The sequence below is a fragment of the Mercenaria mercenaria genome, chromosome 14 (genome assembly GCF_021730395.1).
Source record: "Mercenaria mercenaria strain notata chromosome 14, MADL_Memer_1, whole genome shotgun sequence".
In the NCBI taxonomy this organism is placed as follows: domain Eukaryota; kingdom Metazoa; phylum Mollusca; class Bivalvia; order Venerida; family Veneridae; genus Mercenaria; species Mercenaria mercenaria.
The window spans coordinates 18,123,869-18,148,004 of record NC_069374.1 but is presented as its reverse complement, the minus strand read 5'-3'; the positions used below and the strand labels follow the sequence as shown (position 1 = coordinate 18,148,004).

Sequence of the window (24,136 nt, the reverse complement as noted above, 5' to 3'; positions counted from 1 at the left end):
TTTTAGGTAATTTGTATCGTTTTGGTACTCAGTGTATTGATTCGATCAAATACACTTGATACTCACCTTGACGTAGAAGATATTGTTAGAAGGTACAAGCATACGATGGGACATGACGAAAGTAATGACTTAAAATTTTCCAGTGCTGTTGTTCAATACTTTCATTATTATCATATATAAATGTATGTGTGTGTCAGTAATCTTTTCTTTGGTCATTAATGGGATGACATTAACGAACTAAATGCACAGATGTTCATCTGGTCTATTTAAAATACAATAATAAACAAGGTCACGTCAAAGCAGCGTCGCGGTAAAAGGTTATTTTGTTAGACGCTAAAGGTAAAATGGACGTTTGTATGTTCTTTAGGAACCACGTCTTATAATGATATCTATTTTATTTATGTTCTAAAATAAACACATTTTCTTTATTAAAGTATATCATGTTTGATAAATGTCATTGAATATCTCTGAATCGACTGTTTTCTGTTTAGTTTATTTTAGCTTATCTGAGACATTTTTATTACCAATTAGCAAAACCATCTTTTACGATATCCATCGGAAGCATATAACGCAACAGGTCGGTTCGAGTAAGTCGGTTTTCTATGATAAATTAAACCTGCAACTTACCAGACGCCCCCTTGCAATTGAAGTGAAACGCCTTTATTCATATATTTCAATTAAATTCCATGATCCTAAATGATCAGAAAGTAAGAAAACACCGAGTGCAAGAAAGAGTTATAGAGTTAGTGTTTGCTTCAAACACATCTGTGTCTTCCTTTTTCCTGCTTTATGCGACGTTATTGGTCGAAGGTGTGTCTGTGAATTGCGATACAGGCAATTTCGCCGTTTTTTTTTTGTATTACATCAGATGTTTTCTATCTTAGGTGAGCTCTCCGTGTCGATAAAGATCTTGAAAGCGATCAGGGATGATGTCAAGTCTCTTAAATGTAAGCAAATTTTACATTTTTATGTATACATGGCAGCAAATACTACATTTGTATGTATACATGTATGTATGTATGTATGTATGTATGTATGTATTATCACGTTCCATACAATTCATATACAAGAAATTTCAAGGCAGTGCTCTTATATCAAAGTGTTCTTTTGTTTAAGATATGTGAAAAAGAGGCGTAAACATAGCAGAATATAATATTCATGACAGTTAAGTGATTCCAGAGATCTTAAACACATGTCATTCAGAAAAGATAAAAGTTTTATATTGCTTCGGAGGTATAAAAACAGGAAACATCAACTAAAAAAACTTTTCTAAATTTTTGCATTTTTATATATCTATATGAAAAATACATAGAAAATAATTGCTAACTATTGAAATCTCTTTTAGGTTACTGTCTGTGAATTACGGAACATCGATACGGCTAAGTTCCTCGATTGCATGCTGTAATGAAAACTTCTGTAACTTCATTGAAATGCTTACAATTGAACAATATTGGTTTCCTATATTGCAGCAAATCCAAGGCAGGTTACACCGCCACTTCAGGGACAAAGTCTGGCTTTGGCTGCAGAGAGACATCGGCACGATACTATACTGTCGTCTTTTATAAAGGACATTCTCCTCAATTTGTTTTTGATTTTCATCATATTTAGCATCTGCTACGCCAATAGAGACGACAGATCTTATCTACTTCATTCAGAAATTGTTAACACGATAGTTAAGCCATGGAAGTTGCCACAGTTTCAAGCTGTAAGTTTTGTACTTCACAAAATTCAGAAGAACGTAATTACTGCTCAGCCTACCTTTTAAAGAAATTTTAATTAGAACTAAGATGAGATTGATTAAGATTGATCTTCACGATACATTTATAGTCTTTTTGTATATACCTATTGAACGGCTGGTTTTAAATATTGTAATATAATTTTAAACTAAACACACTACAGCGTTCTATCAAAGTGTCCAGACAAGTAAATTGTCAAATATAAAGGTATAATTGTGTTTATTCTTTAAACCTTAAGGTTGTCAGTTTATATAATGCAATGCCTAATAGTTTATATTCCGAGTTACAAAGAGTAGAAGTGCATCAAAGTGTATTATGATATATTAAATAACTCGGAACACATTCATTGTAGATGTATTAATAAATATGGACATTTAAACAACAGGTTACTCGAACTAAAACAAGCAAAGGGATTTTTTTCATGTTTCAGATTACAACACCTGGAGATTTATACAACTGGCTAAATATGTCGGTGATTCCAAGTTTATTCCCTGAATTTGATGCGAACGGTGCTCCACTACATTGGACAGTACGTCAGTTCACCACTGGATATAACAATCTGCGGCTAGGCCCTCCTCGTCTCCGGCAGCTGAGGACCAAAAACAGTAGGTTTCAGCATAGTCTTTGCTCGACATTTACGACATAATTGTTCTCTATTACACTAACTTTCGTCTTTGTCAGAGACTGTGCATTATTTTTTTTCCAATCGTTGTAGTGAAAGGAAGTAAAAGAATGGAAAACGAAAGTAAAAACACTAGATTTTAAGTTATCATGCTAAATTCAGCCAACTCAAACAGTTTTCTTACAGCTTTTACAATGTGTATTGCAAATAGTTGTATATGCAAGTTTTACATGATCATAATTACGCTTATATTTATACGAAATGTATGTGTTTCGGACAAATCTTGAAATTTTTTGGAAAATTTACAGCGCACTTATATGTCTCTTTCTAGTCTGAGCTTAACCATTTCACAATATAAACATTTTATGATTAAATATGCCATGAAATCATTTGACGGTAAGTTATACGGTCTATCGTTAGCAAGCGCATTCAAGCCAAATAATAAACCGCCAAATATTGATTTAGTTTTTAATTCGAATTAAAGACACAACTATGGCTCAGCACTTAATACTGGGAAAAACGCATTTTAAAAACTGTCTCAAGATGAAAGAAACAATACAAACAGATATGATTATTATCAACTGTTTGTTTAGCCGATGTTAACGTTGTGTTGACTACTTGCATTAAAACAAGGGATGCGTTTTTTAAAGTTCATGTTTTAAATTATTTTCTTAAGATACGTGCATTATACCTTATATTGGAAGTATGTCCTGTTATGGAAAGTATGAAATCCTAGACGACGAGGATAGAAATTTTTGTCTAGGATGGTCAGCAGCACCATGCCCTTCTTCTGAGGCTGTCTTCAATGTTTCTTCTGCTGCTTGGAATTACATATCAGGTAACAGATTATGTAATACTGTTACAGAGGTCATGCTATCATTCATGTTATTCAGTAAAATGTAACTCATTTGGTATTTGTGTTTAACTGTTAAACATTCCTATTCAAAATCAGTATTTTGCTATTGCCTAAGTAGTACTTTCATTTCCCATTCCTTCTGAACAATCACATGAGGTATTATATAAGGTAGTATTAAACATGCCTCTTCTAAATCAATATTTTGCTATAACATATGTATACTGTATAGTATTATGGTTTCCCATTCCGATAGGTAATACGTAACGTAGTATTGTTTTGAAAAGAGCTTTAAAGTTTGCATCAGATAACACAGACGGACGGAAAGACGGATCGAAGGACGAACGGGAAGACGCCAAAACTATATTCTTCCGTCTTTGGCGGGAGGTAACAGTGTGAAATAATAAAGTTGTTAAGCGTAGATATTTATTGCGTTTCAATCGTGTTAACCGACAATCTTGTTTTCATCTTAGATTATTAAAATGTTTCATTGAGGTACGGACGATATAATTTCAAGTCTATATGTCAGGAAATTATCACATTGTTCAGTTGCAAGTGTTAACTCGTCGTTAGAAACATTTTCTGTTTCTTCCAGTTTTTCTTTTAACTGAACGTCCTATCATACGTTGCATAGTATGCGCTTTCGCTTGAAATACTTTTACTGTGAACTGCTTATGGCAATAACATATACCCAATAATTCAAATACTCATTTATAGCACAGAACTTTGAATCCTCAATCGTTGTTTTCTTTGATTATTTAAATACGATTGCTCGCATTGTTATTTCGAGACTAGTGTTCTTACGAATGGTTGTATAATATCATTTATATGAATTTTATTTTCCTTTTGTCATCACTATTTCTTTTGCAGCGTACGATATATGGGGGCTACCTACGTCTGGAGTGTATACAACTTACGGCGGCGGTGGATACATTGCTTCATTTGATATAAGTCGCAACATTTCTATCAGTATACTAAATGAACTTTTCGCAAACTTGTGGATGGACAGACAAACCAGAGCAGTTCTTTTTGAATTTACACTGTATAATGCAGCAACAAATATATTTATCTACAATGTATTCGTAGTCGAGTTTCTACAAACTGGAGGAGCGTTTACTTCGTACTCAACATATCCAGTTCGCGTGTACACCCATCTAGGTTCCATTGGTACATTTACATTAGTGTGCGAAATTATATTTATCATATATGTGATTACACTTTGTGTAAAAATATGCATAAGGATATACAAACAATGCTTCGGCTTCTTCAAGAGCTTCTGGCAAGTCTATGAGCTGGTAATGTTTACTTTAGGTCTTGTTATAATCATATTTTACAGTATTCGACTAGGACTAGCGTTTGAAACAATACACAACTTTAAGAAAGACAAGAAGCTGTTCGTTAACTTTGCTCATATCACTTTATGGGATCAGATACTTGTATCTTCGTTGGCATTTTTGCTTTTCATGGCAACTCTCAGAATGTTAGAAGTATTTGCAAGTTCCAAAAACGTCAACGCCATTTACAAGGTGTTTTGTGAGTGCGGGAAAGATCTTTTCTGGTATAGCATGACTTTCTTACACATTTTTCTGGCATTTTGTTTTCTTGGCTTTTTGATGTTTGGTTCACAGCTTCTATCATACAAGAACATTTTCAAAAGTATGGGGACATTGTTTGTAACTTTAGCCGGAAAGAGTAAATTTGCTGAAATCAACGAAAAGCAACCTGTGTATGCAAAGGTATTTTTCTCGTTTTATATTTTGACTGTTGTTTTCTTTGTGCTGACAATCTTTCTGTCGCTACTCGGAATCAGTATTGACAACGTAGTGCACGAGACTCGACAAGATCCCAGGGAAGATGTAATAGATTATGTGGTGAAGTACATACTTTCACTTTTCACTAAACCGGCACGACAAACAGAAACTAGAGCTCTTTCTCCACTTGCCGAAAGTCCTATGCGTAAGTATGTTAGATCATATACTTTTCAAATATTAAACAGAGGAAATAACTTATCCGCCATATGATAGTTTGTCATTTATACTTAACGATTCTTTGAGCAATGTAGCGTACGCTCAGAAAACGATATATTGGTTAATACATCTCGAAATTTCATCACAATAAAATCATCAGCCCTTTTGAAAATAAGTCACAAACATACACTAAAATGTATAGAATTTATAAATAAACTGGCGTAAATTTTGTGGGAAGAAACGGAAACAAAAGGCAGCATCTTCGTTCACGTGCCGTATCTAAAAGTGTATTTTTGTGATACCATACTATTTTCTAGTAAAATATCCCTCTGTTTATTTATGGAGTATATGGTTTTCAATTTCTTTAATAAAATACATTCTTTATGTATGTGGTATGACCTTTTAGAAATAGGATAACTTAGCAAAATCAATAAAAATAAATCATCACCTAATTTAATAGGGTTGAAACTTTAAGATATTACTAGCAAAAAATATTCAGTAATATCTAAAATCCTGGCAAAACAACAACAGGTGGACTGGAATACTAATTGGCAATTTATGCCTACATTAAATGTTGTATTGTCTAAAATCGATGCAGAAACGAATGAGCCGACATTTTTCAGTAATTCCATTGTAACACCTTAATGCTCACCGACTAGAAATATACAAACACATAATTTTCAGGTGAAGAGACGCCACAAGAACAGTCGTTACAATCATATGAAACTACGCCCATTCCATCTGTGTGCGACGAAACAGAATTTAATGTTACAGAAGATTCTTCTGAAATAGAATCATATGTAAGTGAGGATCCTGAACAGATAATAACCTTTGGAAACGAGGAGCCCGAACTTACTATCAACATGCCATCTTTGGAAGTGGAGGAGCCAAGGACTCTTTCTCGGTTTTACATGTATGCTAAACCTCGCAAATCGAAGCTTAGGGCTAAACGCAAACCAAAACAAAGGCGCCCTTGGATGCCATAAACTTTTTGTTGTCATGGAAATGGCTGCTGAAAACCCAAACTGCTCAGACGGTTATTATGTTTAATAGCGCATGTATTGTGTACACAGTTTTAAGTTCTTCAAATAATCAAAATTCTTTGCCAGTATTTACATATTTGTAATGAATTGTTTTTTCCTGAACTCATTCTTGTTATTTTCAATTCTTTATAGTCACTTTCTTATATAAAAAATCAATGATAAATACCCAACAGAAAGCCAAACACGCAGCCATCCGAAACTGCAACTGACAGCACACTGACGTGCAAACGACAAAAACGTTTACACACGTAATACACCAGTTTACACACGCACCCGATCACAGAGACAACACCATGCTCACAAAAACTCCACACATTCTCTCTTAATCACAACACACAGTACGTGGACATGCACACAAACACGCAGATACACACGCACGAGGACAATACAAACAGATTAGGTCGAGTTGCAACGGTCAGTGAAAAAATTAGGCTTAAAGATCGGTTAATGGTACACACCTTACCACACTTATAACCCTAACACTGTCCAAAAGTCAAAGTCAAAAGACACATTACATGTATAGTGTAAATAAAAGTACCCTCGCCGGGGGCATCTCTACCAAAGGTAATGACAACAGAAGGCATGGAATTTAAAACACGAATATGTTCTTGTAAATTTAATATTGAAACAAAAAACGCATATTCATGCAACATATATATTAATGAACTTTGTGTGCTGTCCACCTAAATGTTTGTGTACTGTCAGCCTTGGATAATCAGCTCTTAGAGTCCACATTGTTTGAGGTGGTTTGCAATACACCTCGCGGCACGTAGTGCCAACTGCGATGGAGTTATTTTATATAAATATTGAATAATCTACTTGCGCGACACGTAGTTCTGACTTCAGTGAAGTTCTATCATAGAAATATTGAAAAATCTCCATGATCCAAAACAACCAAACAAGACCACATCACTAATTAAAAGTGAGTGTTTCAGTGACCGTTCAAATGCAGTGACTCACTGTGTTCATTTTTATGGTAAAGTCTTTGTCGATATTGTTTTACTTTCTCCATAAAGCTGTATTTATCATTTACATTAACATAATACACTGTTGTAAATTTTCGTTTATTTGTGAACTTATTTTAAGTTGTTAAATTTACTGGTACAGTATTCAAATATTTTACTATTTTTCTTAGCGCTGATCGATTTCTGAAACATGCCTAAAACGTTTCATTTGCAACTATAATACTACGTGCTTTGGAAGCTTCTATAATATGCAGATTTGCAGTTTTTAAGATGTTTCGTCTAGAAGACAACAAAATATTCAGATCAATGTCTCTGTATTGGAGAACACGATGTTTATAGTTTTGATATGTTTAAAGAGCTCAGATGTTAAACCCTGTGTAATTTATTTAGTAAAAAACAAATCTGTAAAAGGTCCTTTGGAAGCAAAGAATGCAACCAAGAAGAATAATAGCAGACTCGGTTTGATTGAGTCTGTTCATGAGAGGTAATGAAATGTGCAACACCTCTCACGCCCCCTAGCACTGGCTTAAGCGGAACTCCATTACACATATGTTGAATGGACTCCATGATCCCAAAGGACCAGAAAATATAACAACACTGAATCAAAGTACGGGGAGACTTTTTACAACCGCCACACGGCACTTAAAGACTGCTGTTGTGATAGTTAATAAAAACTGTAAAAAGGTCTTTTGGAAGCAAAGAATGCAACCAAGAATAATAATAGCAGACTCGGTTTGATTGAGTCTGTACATGCGAGGTTCTGTTTCGTAATGCTTTCAAATTGTCTTGTCCTTCTTACTAGATTATTCAATATTTCCTTGTATACATAACATTGCTATATATAATTATAATCTATCATCAAAAGTGAAACAGCAGCCGTACATTAATATTAACATGGGTTACAAATAAAAGGTAAGGGATAATAAGCTTTCAATATATTCTGCAACATAACGTTCCCCTAATTTATACATCATTTTAAAGGTATAAAGCTAAAGGAAAATCCACCTACTAGCATGATAGAGATTGAATGAAATAATTTGACTTAACTTTAAGTCATTGTTCATTCAATGTGAAGAGGTACCTTCTATGACAAAATAGAATGCTCATAAAATGTTTCCAAAATATCTTTATTTAATCAGCATTGTATTAGTCCTACTACTACTATTGACAATATTATACAACTTATGGACGGAAATCCAGCCATTTATATAAAAAGTTCTTTTAACAACTAAAGCAGCTATCCAAATAGATTTTATGCATTATCACATTGTTAGAACATCAGTCATTTGTTTCAATATTATACATGACATTATACAGTTAGAGCCATAAAGGGAGGTTATCAAATATAATGGATTAAACATTATTACTATGTTAATCAATATTCAAACCTATGGCAAATTTGTCAGAAAAAAATATTGAAAGTAGGATTTAACACGAAATAGATATATTTTGTGTTAAAACAACATTTGGCAGCAACATTTTAAAGCAATGCATTATGAGCCTTAAACCAATGATGAATACCCAACAGGGAAAGCCGAGTTTTAAAAACGCAGCCTCTCCAAACGTAAACCAAGCACGCGGACTCGCACACGATCAATACACACACTCACAAAAAGAAAACACACAAGGACAAAACAAACAAATAAAGTAACACAGTGGGACACCGCATTGGAACGGTCAGTGGCAAAACCAACACTGGTGAGCTTAAACCGGTTTATGGTGCACCTAACCTCACTGTTACCCCCACCATGTTCCAAAGTCACAGGACAGTGTAAATAAAAGTAATCCCCGCCAGGTGAAACCCTAATATAACGCAAAGGCAAAAGATGGCAGGTAATGTAAAACACAAAAATGCTCTTGTATATTTTATAAATGCAATTTTTAAGAACCTAAAACGTATGTACTCAATGCCTTTGCAGAAACACCCTTAAGGGCCCGACGAAACAGGCCAGAAATCAGAAATCAAAATAGCTCAGTCCCGGTGGGATTTAAGAACTACCTATCATAGAGTCCTCCATCTGTTCCGTAACACACAAAGAGGAAAGCGTAGCGTCCAACTGTAAAAGGGCTGAATACCAAACATGCGGTGTGTCTCAAAACAGTTGGATCATAACCTTTTTTAATAAATCGTTTAATAAGTTTACTAAATACAATTGAAAAATTGCCATGACCCAAAATCTTACGGTTTGTAAACCACATCCCCATAAAAGCTGGTTTTGATATACCTTCTCGTAGAAGTGTCTTTAAATTGCTATTGTATTTTAAAACCAAGGCGTATTAAAATCGTGTACTCTATCTATAAAGTGCAACCAGTATAAGGTTTATAAGGGACTTGTCGGTCCGTAAATCTGTAAGTTCTTCTCGTTCTTGCTCGGTCCATAACTCTGTCATCCATGAAGAGATTTTGATAATACTTGACACATTTTTTCCCGTAACAGAGCACATACACACGATCTTTAGTCCAAAGTCAAGATACTGGACAGATTTATCTCGGTCAGTAATGCATGCATGAACATTTTAAACAACATCTATAGAAATATCACATAAATGAATATAAATAAACCATGACATACATGCATGAAATACAGAGGCATTTCAATTGATATTTCAAAAGGAAACATATATGTTTAAATAGAGGAAACTTTATCACAACTGAATTAAAAATGTATCGTTATGACACAGCATATATTACAACATTAGTTACCATCAAATTACTTTACATTCTAATAAATTATATCACATCGCAAGATTAATATTATTATTGTTATTATACGAGATTTATATAGCGCCCTTTTCATGATAAACACGTTCGATGGCGCTTTACATAAAGCAAACGCAGCCACACAGGGCTCTACAAGTACAGACACAGAGCGATCTGACGAGAGGGACAGATAGAGAGAAATCCTTTTTAGATACAGGCCTGTCCGGCTAACTTAGCCTAGCTCTTTGCGAATAGACAGTCTGGTTCTTTAACGTGCCCGGTGTATAGCACCGATACACGCAGCCGTCTTTTCTGGGAAGAACCAGTACGGACCTCTAAGTTAGGTGGGAGACACTCAAGAGCATCTCAGAAATTTCCAGTGTCTTGACCGGGATTCGAACCCCGGACCTCTGGATAGAAGTCAAGTGTTTTACCACTGGACCATTGGCCCACCCGGTTTATCAGAGATAAAAAGTGCTTCGAACTAAATGAAACACAAAATTATGGTAGACCGAAAGCATCTATATAAATATTTAAATAAAAGGGAGACAATGCGAATATACTACTTCTTATACTCAAAATAATACATGTAAGGTTTATAAAAAATTGGTATGACTAATTATGCCAAAGTTCCTGCAAACAACTCTATTCAGTTGTCGTTAATACTGATAATTTATTAACTGGATTAATAGTAGCAAGTAGATTTCAATAATGAACACCCTATAAAGCAGTCATTTAGATCATTTACGTTTGGTATAAGAAGGTAATCCTTGCGACTTAACCATGTGTACAATGAATGAACACTATCCTTGTCCAACGTCGTATTGACCTAACCCATTCTTTACATTGAATACGTGAGAAACGACAGTCGGATCTACATGTTTGTTGACTAGCAACCAGTAAAGAGGACGTCAGTGGTCTGACCAATTTTCGTCAAAATCAAGAACAAATCTAATCAACTTATTTTATGTTGTTTTCTTAACAACTGAGTCAAGTCATGGGAACATACTAAACAGGCATAATCATAATGACATTGAATTAGAGACACAACAATATTTTTTGGTGGGCTGAATAAGGAAATCTTTATACGGAATGGGTGTTAGCTTTTGTAAAAGGTAACGAGTCATGGTGTCAAAGGGTAAGATTTTTTGCAAGGTTGCACAGAAGTATTTATCCGATGTGGTAAGTTCAATAACTATACTATTACATGTGTTTGTACACCTTAATCTATGTTTAGAACCAAACAAGATAGACTTAGTTTTACCTTAATTAATTGACAAGTGATTGTACACCAACCATTGACTGAGAAGATTCGGGGCCTTTTCAATATAGGACATTCATCTGCCTGAAACAAGCGACTCCAGATAGTCTGCATATAACAATAGCTTGTTTTAAACCACAGTTGACATATCATAACCATAAATCAAACTCAAAAGAGGGGAGGGTCTTATATTTCTCATCGTAGTATAGTAAGTCAAAGGAATCAAATATGTGTACGTGTACGTGGAAACATACTTCTGAAAGCGTACTGAATTTTATGTAATATTTTATTATCCATGAACAATAATTCAGTTTAACCTAGTCGTTTAAAACCTTTTCAAAAATCGTAAACATTGAAAAAGGGCAGTTGTTATTTACTGAGGTGTTGTCATTTTTCTTACAACCAGGAATAACTAAGACCTCAGACTACAGATCATCTGGAAACATATCTTGAGTAAGAGACCCATGTACAAATATTCAAGTGCTAGGTCACTCTAAGAGGTCGAGTAAAATAGGTCATATATCTACTTCTATGCAGAGATGGAAACACAAATATACACCTTCATAAGACGATTGTCATGTGCAAACCAAGCTGCTACCTCTTTAATTACAATTCGGAATCAAAATATTTACTGTACGGTTTTACAGACAAATGCGTTGTACTCATTAAAAACCTTGATAATTGCTTAACAGAAACTCCTAAATATATTTGAGTCAACATTCTAAACTTTCAAATTTACTTGTGTTGCGTATATTATTGCTTTTTGGCAGTCTCTAACTTATTTTCTAAATTTCTAACCAGTCATGATAAAACTGATTTGGGTTAAGTCTTCAAATAATGTTTAATACACGTCTATGTATTTGAATATTATTTGCATGTTATTTACAGAATGTAGAAATTGATCCAGTAGTGGATTTTTTTGTATTTCCTGACACTACTGCCATCACTTTTTCAGTATGATTAGTTAAGAATAGCAGAGATGTTCTTGACAAAAATCGTCAACTACAAAATACATAAGTTAATATCAATTCCCCACATTGAATACTAGTCTTCCACACAATGTTATTAAAGATAACCTGATTGCTCTTATCTGTTAGAGACATTTACACGAAAGAAATTCTTATTTTTGGCTTGTAACATTTTTTCCTAGTAGTAGTGTTAAGCAATAAAACAAGAATTTCCTGTATGGCTACGAAAGAGATTTTATGCTTAAGTCATCGCCAGATATATAGGGAGAAACCAGCAGTGCCTTTGCATCGTTCCATGCTATCTGAGCAACAGTTGAACCTTTTATTCAACCTTTGGCCTACCGACTCGGTTCATGCGCTGTGCACATAATCGTTCCACCGTAACCTACTTACATGCCAAGTTCAAAGTCAATACCTTGATCAGATACAAATATATGCTCCGCACACGAAATATGATGAACGAACAAATGAACAGACGCACGCGTGTTGTGTATGACAATGGGCTGTTTTGAGTTGCGCTTATTTGGTATTTGGTAATTTGCAGACCCCGTTATCACCAGTCTCGAATGTAGAACTCACGAGCAGGACAAAACCGATTGGTCAGGTATTTATTTGGTCTGCAACACATGCATTCAAGTGGCACTTTTCTCAAATAGATATATATATATATATATTTTAAATGGAGAATCTACTTCAGAAGCATTAAACAATCAAGCAAAACAATAGTAGACTCGGTTTGATTGAGTCAAGCTATGCGAGGTTATGATATGTGCCGCTTTCGTCCCCTTGAACCGACCGTACATATATTTGCCTTTAATTTAGCAACTGTACATCCTTTATTAAGCAATGATATTAAATGATTTCAAGCCATCTGAAGTTTTCACGACGGACCTTTTTCCATCGCGTAAAATCAGACCAGGTGGGTTCGAAACATCGCTTTGGGTGCAGTATTGTTTAGTGAGGAAGCCATCCAGGTGGCTTACGAAAGGTAGATGGTTCTACCTAAGTGCCCGCCCTTTCCTGAATCAACGCCAGGACGTACATCTGTGGTCTTCCTACTCCATGGAAGTTTAAAAAGTCGCAATATGATCTAAATTTTGTCGATGTTACATTAAACCCAACACAAATGTCAGCATTGTTATTTCAGACCTGACAAAAGCCATCATAATCACAACCTGCAACAATTATTATTCAATAATATATGTTAATAAATGACTCCTCATATAAATCGCCTTTCTATAGTTTATGCCAAATGTCCAGTCTTCAACACATGTTTGCCCGCCCGCTTAGCTCAGTAGGTAAGAGCGTTGGTCTACGGATCTCGGGGTCGCGAGTTCGATCCTCGGGCGGGGCTTATGTTCTCCGTGACTATTTGATAAACGACATTGTGTCTGAAATCATTAGTCCTCCACCTCTGATTCATGTGGGGAAGTTGGCAGTTACTTGCGGAGAACAGGTTTGTACTGGTACAGAATCCAGGAATACTGGTTAGGTTAACTGCCCGCCGTTACATGACTGAGATACTGTTGAAAAACGGCGTTAAACCCAAAACAAACAAACAAAATCAACACATGTTTACAGGGCTAATAAGCTCAATTAACTTCTGATATTATATAATTTAACACTTATTGAATGGCTGTTGGGTCATTAGTCAGAACTTGAATGAGATGCCTGTCAATAGTCATTCGGACCTCGGGCAATAGGTTTAACTATTGACTGGCAAACCATTCAATAAGTGTGCACTAGTTTATGACTCCTTATATATAAATCAAAGTCCATAATTTGTGCTAGTCACCGACAGTAGTTCAACACAGGTTTACTGGGTTAAAATTAAATATTTATATTTTTCGTTTTTATTTCATATAATAAAACACTTTTGGAATAGCTTACCAGCCCACATACCTCTGGCAAATAGATGTGATTATTCACGACAAGCCGTTCACTGAGTGTATAGAATTACTTTTTAGATCATAATCTTTATAAATGCGACAGTTACAAAATGAACAGACAGAGGCATGTTTTATAAATGAGCAATTCTGGTATGATATGTTTCATATTACGATCCCTCAGATTTGTTTTTCATTTATAATTTTTGAATAATGCGTTCATGATAGTGTGTATGTAAATCATTGTGATACGCTTTAATGAATCTATTCAAATGCATGGTAAACATGAGGCAACAAAAACGTTGTTTAATTTGCAAGTATTTTATGGTTTGTTTTAGATTTATTAGTCGTCTGTCATTTATGCTCGTTTGATTTTTGAAAAAAAAATCTACAAGGTATTGTCACTTGATTTTTGGCGTCGGCGTCGGTGTCGGCGTTGGTAATTTTTTTGTTTAGGTCCACCTTTTCTCAGAAACTGTAAGAGCTACAGCTTTGCAACATTGCACACTTGTTTATCACCATTAAGTGATTTTGTAGGCCAAGAACCATAACTCTGATATGCATTTTGTCTCAATTAAGGTTCTGATCGGAGGTTCAGCGATGGACAGGTGTTACATATTTCATTATCTCGCATGAACAGACTTAATCAAACCGTGCTTTCAGTTATTTTGCTCGGTAGTATACTATGTGTTCAAAGGAGCTTATCCAAAACTCCAGGGCTCACACGTACATGAAAAGTAAGTAATTGTTTGTATATTATTTATTTATTATTGTAATTGTTTGATTTGTCTCCAGCGTAAGCATAATTCGTCAGCACTATTTCAGTCATGTTAAGACGGTGTTTCAATTTACTTATTTGTACCAAAAATTAATTATACGAATCAGGGACAGAGGTAAAGGGGGATGGGGGTGCAAATAGCGGCTGACGTTGTTTGCGAAACGTTTGGATATGTCGAGATTTTAAACTCTATAACATTATATAAAATCAGTACGAATTTTAAAAAAAGTAATTGTAATAAAATGCGTCGTTGTTAAGAAATGAACTGAGTATGAATTATGCATGTTTACAGAATACCCATACCGCGCTGATGTGAAATTGTATTTGCATAACCGTCCTTCCGCAGAGAGCAGGTTTCATTGTCCTAAAGCACATCGTAATTATTCATAAAGCTGAATATATAATTATATAATATAATATGTGGCGCGTGGGTAATTGCCAGTCGGATCCCAAGTATCAGGCAGTTCAATTTTGTGTGCGCTGACAGAATGTGAATATTTTACTAGTGGTTGCCACGCTAATCTGATGTTGTTGAACTGGAAAAGGATGTTTAGCAACCATTCCAAAAGTATGTACATTATTATTTCATTAACATGTTCGTTTGATTTAAGCAGTTGAACATTAATTATCATTCTGATAGAAAAACTCGCTTTTATGAAGAAATAAATACTTTAATTTTTTTATGTTTTTATTCGTAAATAAATGAATAAAGAAAGAAAAAACATTATTGACTGTCAAAATTACTGCTGAAAGATTAATAAATAGAACCAGACGGAGATAAAAAATTGCTTAATAAAATATTTGGAAATTTCTTTAATTCGGCTAGATATGAAATTATCTGTGCACAAAAAGCTTCATCTGTGTGCATATGTCACAGTCTAAATGTAAATGTTAATAATGCGATTCGGCGATTTGTTTGTTTACAGTTTACGACAATTTATTAATTGTAACATTTGCAACATCAATTCTACAACAATGTTGCTACAATGTTACTGCAATATACCACACTCTCCTGTCACATCTGGCTGGCAGAAGAAGACTTTCGTCGCCAAAATATTAACAACAGTTGAGCAAAACTACCTACTTAAACGATAAAACCTAAACTTAGGGTAACTAAAATATCACTGTTTTACAATTAGTTGACATAGTTCATTGTTACAATATTTTATAACTTGATAACACTTTGTTTCTGCCAGCAGTTTCTGTGTAATGAATGTTACATACTGATTTATTAATCGCCCATCAATAAAATGATTACATTTCCATACAAACTGAATTTAAATGATGTTTAAAGATGGCGGACAGTGTGATCATGTAAAATTTATGCAGGGATAATTTTAAAATTTTAGTGATTAATCGTGTAGAGATTTTGAAAACTTTTTTGTTACTGTTGAGATAAGAAATTGATAGTTTACTACGGGTAGAAATATTAACGTTTTTCTGGTCAAAATGAACTTTGCATCGAACTTTAGTGTGCCGGTTCAAAACAGATTTGAAATTTTCACAGAGCGGGAAATGGATGTTCAGCAGAATATGGGATTTAATAGGCAAGACTTTATTTCTAGCACAATAGATGATAAATTAGTGCACATATTTGACGAACTGAAATATATTAGAAATGAACAGGTGGATTGTAGTCGGAATATTGTTGTTTTTCAAAAAAACTTATCACACGTGAATGAGAAAGTAGGCCAGGTAGTACAGGTGACAAATTCTCAAACAGAAATGCTTAGAGCACTGGCGTATAAGTCTATAGATTTAGAGGGGAGATCTAGAAGAAATAACTTAATTTTCAGAGGAATACCGGAAATGAGAGATGAGCAGTGTTTATCACATATTAACAATTTTCTAGAGACAAAATTAGACATAAACCAGAATGATGTATACATTGCGAGGGCGCACAGACTAGGAGCCAGAGTTCCAGGTAAAAACTTTAACAAACGGCCCATAATAGTGAACTTCCGTGATTACGGAGATGTAGAATACATACTGAGTAAGGCCTACATGCTGAAACAGCATCCTGGTTTATCCATTGACAATGATTACCCGAAGGAAATCCAGACTGCAAGAGCTCGACTGTGGCCCATTTATAAAGAATATCGTGCCAAAAACCCCAATGCCAAAGTGAAAGTAGTATACCCGGCCAAAATTATTGCAAACGGAAAGGTGATACACGATGAATTTCCGATGTGGAACCAGTATGTCAACTACAATAGACTGACAGAAGTTGGACTTATTAACAGAAATCAGGTCCCCACACAGGCTAGTAATCAAAACTTTCAGCCCATAAATATAAACAGCCAGCAGCAGTATATTCCAGTGCAAAATGCGGAATGTGCCAGGATAACCCCACCACCAGGATTTCCAGTTAGGTACGCCCCCGTAATACCAAATCACAATAATTCGCTCCAGGGTGAATTTATGAATGTGTCCGGCCAACCGTGTTTTCCAATACTGAACAGAGGAGTTAGTCAAAATGTTGAAAGGTTGGGGTCAGAGTTCGCGGAAGCCGGAGGACGTGCAACTGTTTCAAATATTACTGATGAACCGGCTGTCCAGCAGACTGATTTAATGCAAATGAGACCTATGTCATGTCCGCAAACTGTCATACCAAATGTTGTACAGCAAAATTTAGAATCTATAAATAACCATTTTGGTGAAATTCCTACCTTGTTAAAAGAAACTTCTCTGGTTCTTGATGGCAGTGCAAATCCAGTGAATGATGGAAATTCACATAATATTCAATGTCCGGATGAATTTAACTCCATGAGTTCTGATTTGACTAGTTTTGAAAATGATCAAATTAAATCCACAGATAATAGTTCACGCGTACAAAATCCTTATGACACAGGGCAGAATGAACAAACTTATGTGAAAGTGAAAGTGTTAGACGATAACACATCTAATCCAGTGTCGCATGTTTCACGTGCCAGAAATCGCAGTATTCGTCGAACACATTCGGCTAGTCCGTATAGACGCGATAATTCACATAGTATAAACAGGATTTCCCCAGGTTCTAAAAATAGAACAAATGAGAAAAATCGTGGAGGACAATCGCGTGACCGCAATCAGGAGTTTAAAAGCTAGGACGCAGCGGAGAAGGTCGATATTCGTTGCGCGTATTTGAACATAAATGGACTTTGTAGTAGAAGGACAGATAAATTGAAAACAGATTTTGCTAGAAAAATATTTCAAGAGAATGACATTATTTTATTCACTGAAACTTGGACTGATTTGTATTCCGATTTGAATGTTGATGGTTTTTAGCAATATGTTTTACATAGAACATTAGTGAAAAGTAACGCTAAACGTAATTCGGGCGGCATTATTGTATATATTAAAAATAATTATGTATCGAGTGATACACTTGTCTGTACGTCCCAAGATGATATAATCTGGGTTAAATTATCTGCCGAAAAGTTGGCAATTGACAAAGATTTTTATATCGGTCTGTGCTATATAATTCCTGATGAAAGTAGTAGACAGTCTATGGTTGAAAATAATGCTTTTGATAGGCTAAATGACACACTTGTGCGGGTAGAAAATGTCTCACATGGTGAATATTATTGTTCTCTATTTGGTGACTTTAACTCACGTACATCTACACTTCCAGATTTTGTTGAATTTGACACCTGTATTGATGACATTTTGCCTGATGACTATCAGATTGATACTGGTATGCAGAGATTTTCTCAAGATCAATGTCATTTAAATAATAATGGTCGTTTACTGTTAGATTTGTGTAGGCAAACATGTTTGAGATTAGTTAACGGCAGAATAGGTGACGATATGAAGATGGGAAAATATACTTGTGTCACTAACAGAGGTTGTAGTGTTGTTGATTATCTATTGTGTAAATATAATATGTTTAAGAATATTTCATCTTTTAATATTGATGATCCAAACATAATGTCAGATCACTGTTTAATGAATGTTACATTCAGTTTTGATACTGTTATAGATAAAATATGTAGTAATACAGATAACACATATGAAAATATTTCTTATAAGTACTTGTGGAATACGGAAGAAAAGAATACATATGTTAAAAATTTAAATAGGTCTGAAAATTTAGCGTCTTTGGATAATTTGTCAACACATATTAGCATGAGTGATAGTCAGTTTGATATTGACCAGTGTATACATGAATTTGAAGGCTTTTTCGGAAATGTAGCTTCACCTTTTGTTAAGAGAATAAATACACGTAATAATGTGAATGTTGGCTATAGTGAACGTAATCAGCCATGGTTTAATGAACACTGTTTTGAAAAAATGGATATATTCTTACAATGTTTAAATAGATATAGAGCATGCAAAAATGATGTAAATAGAATACATATGGTCAAAGCCAGATCAGAATATAAAAATGTCATTAGAAAATGTAGATTTAATTATGACAAAAATAAAACAGATAAACTTATATACGCTAAACAGAAAAATGCACGTTTGTACTGGAAAATGTTAAAAGAAGCTTCAGGTGTAAAACAGTGCAATATATCATTATCATCTTTTGAAAGGTATTTTCAAGCAATTAATGATCCGGAGGACAGGTTTTTCACCCCGGACGAAGATGTACTACATTTTATCGAACATTACGAGAGAAATGAATATATGGTTATGTTTGAAGAATTGAATATATGTATTACTTTTGATGAAATTAACTAAGCAATTAAACAGTTGAAACAGAATAAATCTGCTGGGCCGGATATGTTACTGAATGAGTTTTTTATAGTAGGTAAAGATGTTTTATTACCTGTATTATATACTTTGTTCAACAAAATATTTGAAGTAGGTTATTTTCCAGATAGATGGTCCGAAGGTTATGTGATACCACTGCATAAGAAAGGAAGTATAAATGATGTCACAAATTATAGAGGTATTACATTATTAAGTACATTAGGTTAACTGTTCACACGCATTATTAATAATAGGTTGACATCATGGGCAGAAAATTATCGTATATACATTGAAGCTCAGGCAGGTTTTAGAGTAGATATGAGTACAGTAGACAACATTTTTGTTTTAAATGGTTTAATATCACATGTTCTCAATCAAGGAAAAACACTTTTTACTCTTTTTGTTGACTTTTGCATTTGATTATATTGTACGTGACAATCTTTGGTAGAAATTAATAAATATAGGACTTCGAGGAAAGATTTTGAACATTGTACAGTCAATTTATGACTCAGTTAAATCACGGGTAAAGTATTGTAATAGTTTAAGTGAAGAATTTACATGTGTACTTGGTGTAAGACAGGGCGAATGTTTATCTCCCTTTCTCTTTTCAATGTTTATTAATGATTTAGAAGAGAAATTTGTGCATAACAATCTTAATGGTATAGATGTCGATATGTTAAAAATATTTATGTTATTATATGCGGATGATATAGTTTTATTTGCTAATTCAGCTAATGAACTACAAGATAGTATAAATTTGTTGCAGCAGTATTGTAATGAATGGAAACTTCGTGTTAATGTTACTAAGACAAAACTTATTATATTTAGAAAAGGGGGTTTAGTTTCACGTGATGTAAGTTTTTATTATGAGGCTGAACCAATAGAAATAGTTTCTAAATTTAGTTATTTAGGGGTAGTGTTTACCCCTGGTGGTTCTTTCGCTACTGCACAACATACATTTTCCTGTCAGGCCCAGAAAGCATTGTTCCAGTTGAATAAATACCTATACAAATTTACATTTATAACGCCAAAGCATAAATTAGAATTATTTGATAAATTAATTTCAACTATTTTGAACTATTGTTGTGAAGTATGTGGTTTTGCAAACGATTTATCAATAGAAAGAGTACATATGCAGTTTTGCAAGAAAATTTTAGGAGTTAAGAAAACCACACAGAATGATTTCATTTATGGAGAACTTGGTCGTGTGTCTTTTAAAACTGTACAACTGCTTAGAATAGTTAAATACTGGTTGAGAATTTTACAAATAAGTGAGCACAAGTATGTAGCTATTGTATATAACTTGGTAAAAAATGATATGGTAAGATATTCTAATAAGACAAATTGGTGTACGTTACTTAAGAATTTATTATGTTCCTTAGGTGTGGTAGATGCTTGGATTTTTCAAGGTGTTGGCAATGTTACAATGTTTTTGTCTGTTGTTAGGCAAAGACTGAATGATCAATTCATTCAAAATTGGAATTCGAGACTTAATAATTCTGATAGAGCCCGTTTCTATAAAACGTTTAATGTATTTCAATTTCAACCATATTTGGAATGTTTTACGGTCAATAAGTTTTGTCAAGCATTAACTAAATTACGAGTCTCATCACATAGATTACAAATTGAAGCTGGAAGATGGATTAGACCTGTAAGAATTCCTATTGATGAAAGAAAATGTTTTGTTTGTAATCAATTGGAAGATGAATATCATTTTGTTATTGAATGTAGTTTATATAATGATATAAGAAAGCAGTGTTTACCACGAAAGTATTGGAATAGACCGAGTATGATGAAGTTTGTTGAACTTATCCAGTCAGACAATAAGAAAATCATAAGAAATTTAGGAATGTTTATTTATCATGCATTTGTCTTAAGAGATTCTACATTATATGGAAATTAATGTCCTTATTGCTCATAGTGATATGTGAAATAAGGCATAGATTATATTGGTCATTACGTGACCTTCTCCGGTTCTGATACTGTTAACATGAATAAAATAACTTAAAAGAAATTGAAATTAGTTTACAGTTATTAGTTTATGTAAACGTTAAATGTTATAGTATACAAAATAACATATAGGTAGTTAAACTTCAATTTTAATATTATGATGTTAATAGTACTATCTATTTAAGTGTCCTGAAACACATAACACTGTACTTAAACTCACTGATTATGTCGATATGTTTTCACTGTTATGCGCATTATGTAGTAAAAGATATTTATGGCAAATGATCTATATTTAAATATTATATGTTTTCACACTCTTTGTTCATCATGTATTATTGTGTGTTATTATCCTCATGTATTTATAAATGCAATGGATTTAAATAAAGTATCTATCTATAACCTACGTACCTAATATTGTAACGTGTTTGAAATATTTGTAATAGATACAATGCTAAAATATAGTCTGAGGGAACTGGGTCCCTAAACATCCCTAAGCATCCCCGTCTTTCCTTCATCCAACACATATGTTATCTGTAAGTAGGCTTCATGGCACAGTCTCTACAACATTTTGGCTTGCCTTTTTGGTAATTAGCTTGTCGGAGACCCAAGTATTTGAAATAATATCGCTTTTAGCGGAGATACCAAAACGAAATTTACCAGCAGCGATGTACTTTACAAACTTCACTCTAGAACATTACTTAACTTGCATGTTTTCGCGCAAAATTTATAACACAAGGTATAATTAAAACGCGTTTGGTAATATAACCGTTGGCATTTTGTCAACTTGGTTGGTGTATGCATAGAGACAATTGTTCAATTCATTCTTACTTTAAGGTAATGGCATTCAGGATTAGCCTTCCTCTTACTGTATTTTTTTAAAGACTACAGACGTAAGATACTAAAACAATTCACAACAGACGACACAAGTAACTTACCTTTGGGCAAAATGAAACAAAACACATTTACTTATGTAAATCATCCTTAAAATATGGTCGATTAGTATGTACAACAGTTTACATGTTGAATTTTATATGTAGTCGGATTTAATAAAGGCGTTAATGGTAACACACTTATTCATTAGAGAAGAACATTTAATTTACCAAATTCAGCATATAATAACTTCGCTGATTCCAAACACTGTGACAAAAGATATCAACGAATCCAGTTACGATAGTTAAATAAACCATGGTTCAGTTGGGTATGTTCGTGATTGTTTATGACGACCCTTATATCTACAATTAAATGGACCCAATCGATGATCCCAAAAGTACCACTGAGTCCAAGTACGGGGAGACATTTACGGTCGTGACACGGCGCGTGAAGACTACAGATGAGATAGTTAAGTAAATTTGTAATTGGTATTTACTGCAACGTTGCATTGGCCGTACCCAGTTTATTTTATGTTTTTGAAGTGGGAGTTAATTTTATTATCATTTCGACAAAACTTACTATATTTTTCGCCCATTCAAATAGATATTTAGATGAATAATCTATGGCGGACGGGTTGGCGACGTGTGGCGCCAACAAAAGTTGTCCACACTCTAACCTATTTAAGCAGCTCTTATCCAATTTTCACTTAACTTGATCAGAATGTTTGTCTCGGCCAAGTTTGATAATCTGCGGGTCTGAAGTTATGGTTACTGAATAACTCCGAATTGCGAGACTTGACAGTTCTAGATTACTCCAGCAATTCTTATCTCATGTTCATCAAACTTAGAATGTTTACGGGCATCTTATCCTAGCTAAGATTAATAAAATGCTGGATGTTTTTTGTTTTTTTTTTCATTTTGGCGCAATGGACTTGATTACTTACAAACATGTATAAAGTCCACTCAGTTACTAGAGTATTAACCGTATACACACAAAATATGTACTTCTGTAAAAGTAAGACTAATTTCGATAACCAACCAGAACGGATTAGTATGTCTAGAGTGATGGTCTGTCAATCCATCGAATATTTACAAAAATGAAAGTTTCACCTCAATTACTAGAGCGTTTTTTTACATCTCAGAAATTGTTATACAGAATGAGCATCTCTGTAATATTTATGTCTAGTGAATTGACAATTTATCTACGCAGTAAGTAGAGTACTAAAACGTCAGCAGAAATATGCTGTAATGGAGTAAACTGTAACAGTTTTGCGCCATAATTAATAAATTCATCTAACAGCAAAACATTGTTTTTCTAATTGGACAGTTACAAAAGCAGAGATACGCATCAATTACAATTGCATTTATAATGATAAAAACCTATGTTTAATAAATGAGCACACTTTATAGTATCTGTTCGCATTGTCAGCACATCAGTTTAAATAATGTAAGAATTCAGGATTGGTTTCATACCGACTGATGTATATTATATTATGAGACATACTTTATGCAAAATTCAATCGAAAGATGAGTTACGTTGACAGATGAGATGACATAAACTAATTGTAATTACTACTAAACATTCAAGAATGAATTTACGATTTACGCTTGAGATAACATGAAACTGGAATCACTTTATACATTTAGATCACTGCCTTTTTCAAAAATATTACTCTCGTTGTTTTGTGTTTGTCTTCTTTCAACAAAGATTAGATTGACAAACACACGCATCCACTTATTTAAAGATATCCAGTGGCAATCTTTCACTAAAATATTTTATCTTTAATTGTTCAAGCTTTTAAAAATGCGATTAGGATCTAATATACCTATAAAATATCCAAACAAGTCTAGGATGATGTA

The 24,136-nt window shown here is 34.0% G+C and overlaps 2 protein-coding genes across 3 annotated transcripts in view; both read left to right on the top strand.

Annotated features, from left to right (window-relative positions):
• LOC123526495 (uncharacterized) overlaps window positions 1–6,323 on the top strand; it is a 51,448-nt gene extending 45,125 nt beyond the window's left edge. For both annotated transcript variants that reach the window (XM_053522995.1, XM_053522994.1), the window contains 7 exons: window positions 7–121; window positions 885–947; window positions 1,470–1,705; window positions 2,167–2,341; window positions 3,035–3,196; window positions 4,082–5,167; window positions 5,863–6,323. In XM_053522995.1, the coding sequence (XP_053378970.1) occupies window positions 7–121; window positions 885–947; window positions 1,470–1,705; window positions 2,167–2,341; window positions 3,035–3,196; window positions 4,082–5,167; window positions 5,863–6,164 (2,139 nt within the window). In that variant the 3' untranslated portion in view covers window positions 6,165–6,323. The remainder of the gene's footprint in view (window positions 1–6; window positions 122–884; window positions 948–1,469; window positions 1,706–2,166; window positions 2,342–3,034; window positions 3,197–4,081; window positions 5,168–5,862) is intronic.
• Window positions 6,324–15,236: 8,913 nt separating this feature from the next.
• The window catches only part of LOC123526498 (uncharacterized), a 28,221-nt gene continuing 19,321 nt past the window's right edge, over window positions 15,237–24,136 (top strand). Inside the window, exon 1 of the mRNA XM_045305671.2 lies at window positions 15,237–15,348. Within this exon, the coding sequence (XP_045161606.2) occupies window positions 15,306–15,348 (43 nt within the window). The 5' untranslated portion in view covers window positions 15,237–15,305. The remainder of the gene's footprint in view (window positions 15,349–24,136) is intronic.